This window comes from Oncorhynchus mykiss, chromosome 15 (assembly GCF_057628025.1).
Source record: "Oncorhynchus mykiss isolate SJ-2025 chromosome 15, ASM5762802v1, whole genome shotgun sequence".
NCBI classification, from domain to species: Eukaryota; Metazoa; Chordata; class Actinopteri; order Salmoniformes; family Salmonidae; genus Oncorhynchus; species Oncorhynchus mykiss.
The window spans coordinates 48,223,204-48,227,500 of NC_143036.1; the positions used below are offsets into that span (position 1 = coordinate 48,223,204).

General features: G+C 40.1%; 1 protein-coding gene across 3 annotated transcripts in view; it reads right to left on the reverse strand.

Annotated features, from left to right (window-relative positions):
- Nucleotides 1-1,139: 1,139 nt before the first annotated feature.
- Nucleotides 1,140-4,297, reverse strand: part of klf5l (Kruppel like factor 5 like) — a 26,121-nt gene continuing 22,963 nt past the window's right edge. For all 3 annotated transcript variants that reach the window (XM_021563320.3, XM_090200202.1, XM_090200201.1), the window contains exon 4: nucleotides 1,140-3,645. In XM_021563320.3, the coding sequence (XP_021418995.1) occupies nucleotides 3,467-3,645 (179 nt within the window). In that variant the 3' untranslated portion in view covers nucleotides 1,140-3,466. The remainder of the gene's footprint in view (nucleotides 3,646-4,297) is intronic.

A 4,297-nucleotide genomic window follows, 5' to 3' on the forward strand; every position in this document is an offset into this window, starting at 1 on the left:
CATGTCCAATCAATTGAATTTACCACAAGTGGATTCCAATCAAGTTGTAGAAACTTCTCAAGGATGATCAACGGAAACAGGATGCACCTGAGCTAAATTTTGAGTCTCATAGCAAAAGGTCTGAATACTTATGTAAATAAAGAATTTTTTGTTTTAAATTGGTAATACATTTGCAAAAATTGTTTACGCTTTGTCATTATGGGGTATTGTGTGTAGATTGATGAGGAACATTTGTATTTAATTCATTTTAGAATAAGGCTGTAACTTAAGAAAATGGGGGAAAGGGGAAGGGGTCTGAATACTTTCCGAGTCCACTGTATTACCATTCATTTTTTAAACTGGATCCAGGGACCTTAAGATGAGTCTTGTGGGCGTCCCAGAGCAATACTGAGAATACAATAGTGTTCATTAGAGTCTCAGCTTTCCACAGAGGTGTCATAATATTAAGCCAAACAGTATGGACGCTTACAGACCAATTTTCGGGATGTCTCATGATCTGACAAACACCGCTCTAACTCTGCCACCTTTCACCACAGATGCAGAAGGGCGACATCGGTGGATGTGGTGGATGGAGACACGGCCCATGCAAAACAGACTTTGATGGGGATTTTTTATTAAGTTAATTCGATTTCCGCGGGGGCATGGAAATTGTAGGCCAAGGTTAAAATCTCACCATTAGTTGAAAATTCTATTTTTCTAACAAGTGATCTAAGAGAAACCTGCCCTTTGGTCATACTCAGCAGTGCACAGGCACATCACTCAGAATGCTATAGGAAGACATTTCGTTCAAAGCAATGTATTAGGGTTTTAAGGATGCCGATGCTTCTCTATCATCTGGACTAGATAACTGTCTATCTGTATGTTGTGTTTCTACAAACACTGCTTTCTTTCTAATGTAGCCTATAGCTGTAATACTCTGAATTAAGATGTTTTTCCATGAAAGTGGAAGTCCAAATAACTACTTACCCTATTTCTGATGTCAGGTTTGGATGCTGTCAGTCATTCCAGGTGAATGTTATTGAGAGTCACTCCGCCTATCTCCTCGCGGATAGCTCTAAGATAACGAACAGAAAGTCCTACCTAGCGTAAAACACTTACGAAAGGCCCACCTCAAAACATCAACAGGAAAACATACTGTCTCTAGTTGTAATCTCTTTATTCACTTTCAGGATTTTGCACAAACAAAAAAACGAATGAAATACACAAAAAAAAGTCGTACAGAACTGATTCTGTTGCATACCGTACACACAATAGGTGTCCAAATGAATAACCAGCCATTAAACACCAACCTAGAATCCCCTTTTGTTCATAGCAAAAAGATCCTATACTAGAGAAAACATATTCACAACTTAAAGTCTTCTATTCAAAAATGACAGTATATACAGTGATTCATCATAGCTCCCTCTCATTGAAGGAAGTTAACGCAGAGAACTTGTTCCTAGAGTGAAGGAAGTGCTTTAGTCATTCAGTGAGTTAAAAACAAAACAGTCTCTCTGTCAGAGAGACGGAAATGTATCATTCAGTGGCCTCATAAGTGTTGAATACTCCCAGATGGTTTCCCGGACCCAGATTAAGCCTACTCCGAGTGCTCAACTAAAAAAAAACTTGCTTCATGAACAACCTCCATTCAAAGTGCTTTTTTTAGTCTAGGGCTAGGCTTAAGGTTTCTTCCAGCTTCACTCTGTCGATCGACATGCGTGCATGTGCAAGGACTGTTCTTTTGGGGCAGCTCGCACTTTTGTCCACATTGTCGTTGCGTTCCACCCAGAGAGGAAGTCCGCCTTGTTGAATGTACATCCACTAGGGGGGGCAGGAATTCGTCCCTACATGTTCAACAATAGGTACAGAAACTCAGTACTTAGTGGGAAGGCTAGAGAAAGGTAGCCGACAGTACTGGCTGGAAGAATGCTTAATGGTCTAAACATTGATAAGGTCATGAGAGACAGATTCCATTCAGAAAGGCAGAATGACAGACACAGAGTATAAAACCAACTGGGCATTTGCCCAAACTGATATGATTTAAACCCTTTACTACAGTTATTACATAGGTATAAGGGCAACTTAGGGTAAACAGTTGCCAGCCTTATAACTATTAAAGGGCAAAGGTCAGCCAATCATATCTGACAGGTAAAAAACAACTGACAGCAGAAAGGGAAAGTTCCCTGGACACCAATGGAGATTTTCCATTTATTTCATTTTTTTTGTTGTTGTCCAGAATTAGGCTTAAACCCTAAATGTATGTCCACTGCTTTGACCGATATGTATGAATGTACTGTATGTGCCCTCGTGTTTAAAACAAAACATGTAAAAAAGTGTCCATCCAGCATCATTATTTAATGAATCATTACTGGGACTGACTAATAGTGTAATAAAGGTGACATTTCCATGGAGGGGTTGGGCATTGTCTCATATCCTGCTGCCAATATCTTTCAACATGATAACCTGTATGAAACATGTTCTCTAATCGTTTGGCACACACACTAGTTCAACTCTTATCAGGCTACAATACATAATTAAAAAAAAAAAAACTGATTTGTAAATATCAAAATCTGCATGGGGACGATTCTAATTTCAAGGTAATGTGGTTAACTATTGTCTTTTGAGCTGTAGTAAATTCAACTCCGTAATTATTATACATAAATAGTGAGGTCGCAGGACAAGACTAATTAATTAACATTAAAACATAATAATCAAAATAAGAAGTTATAATACATGCATGAACTGTTAGACAAACTATTAAAGATGAAACTGCAAATAGATGCAGGGTAATGTTGTTGCGAGCCCCTATCAAAGAGGTTTGTCTCCGTGGTTACAGAAAGAATAATAAACATGGCTAAACGCTCCAGGCTCTCAGGCACCTGAATAGAAACAAGTTATTATCAATGTAAGACGATGTCCAACGGCGTTTTCCAGAGTATTCTGTTGATTTGTCACGAAGATATATGTTACCATATAAGGAAGCTCATGTGACATGAAAGTATTATCCAACATGGTCATGATTGGAATGAAATCTCAACTGCAGATGTGTAAAAAAAAATAATAATAGTCAAGTATAAAATGTCAATAAATCCTTTGCTTTTTCAGAAACACACACAACGACACACTATACACAACTATATATACAGACAGACAGGCATACATCCATTATTACGTGGGTTCAATTGGTGGCTGGCGTCCATGGCCCGCTATCTCTTTGAAAGTCCATACCTCCCGATAGTAGTGAGGTCAGGAGCAGACATTTTGATCATTGTATCGTTGTAGATGGTGTCAAATATTTAGTGATAAGGAGTTTTGAAAAGGAGGATAAGTCCGTCAGTCAGGCAGTCCATCCGCAGCCCTCATGCAGTGCGGTGCAATGCATTTTGGGGGCTTCAGGATGATGTCCCTCAGTTCGGGTGATGCTTCAGGTGGCCGTAGCGTGTGTGTGTGTGTGTGTGTGTGTGTGTGTGTGTGTGTGTGTGTGTGTTTAGTTTTGGTGGCGCTTCATGTGTAGGGCCAGGTGATCTGAACGGGAAAAACAACGACTGCAGGCCACACACTTGAAGGGCTTGGCTCCCGTGTGTTTACGGTAATGTCGCGTCAGCTCGTCAGAGCGGGCGAAACGCCAATCACATCCCTCCCAGCTGCAACGGTATGGTTTCTCTCCTGAAACACAGAGAGAGAGAATACATAAATACACGGTCTGTCCTTGACTATGGGTATGGCAAAACTGTTGAAGCCTGTGTGGCTGTTAAGACAGGGATGTGTGACACTTTGTAATGTGACAGAGAGAGAGAGCAGAATATCCTGTACAGTTGTTTTTAGAGAGAGAGAGAATATCCTGTACAGTTGTTTTGGGAGAGAGAGAGAGAGAATATCCTGTACAGTTGTTTTGAGAGAGAGAGAGAGAAAGAGAGAATATCCTGTACAGTTGTTTTGAGAGAGAGAGAGAATATCCTGTACAGTTGTTTTGAGAGAGAGAGAGAGAGAGAGAATATCCTGTACAGTTGTTTTGAGAGAGAGAAAGAGAGAATATCCCGTACAGTTGTTTTGAGAGAGAGAGAGAGAGAGAGAGAGAGAATATCCTGTACAGTTGTTTTGAGAGAGAGAGCAGAATATCCTGTACAGTTGTTTTGAGAGAGAGAGAGAGAGAGAATATCCTGTACAGTTGTTTTGAGAGAGAGAGAGAGAGAGAGAGAATATCCTGTACAGTTGTTTTGAGAGAGAGCAGAATATCCTGTACAGTTGTTTTGAGAGCGAGAGAGAGAATATCCTGTACAGTTGTTTTGAGAGAGAGAGAATATCCTGTACAGTTGTT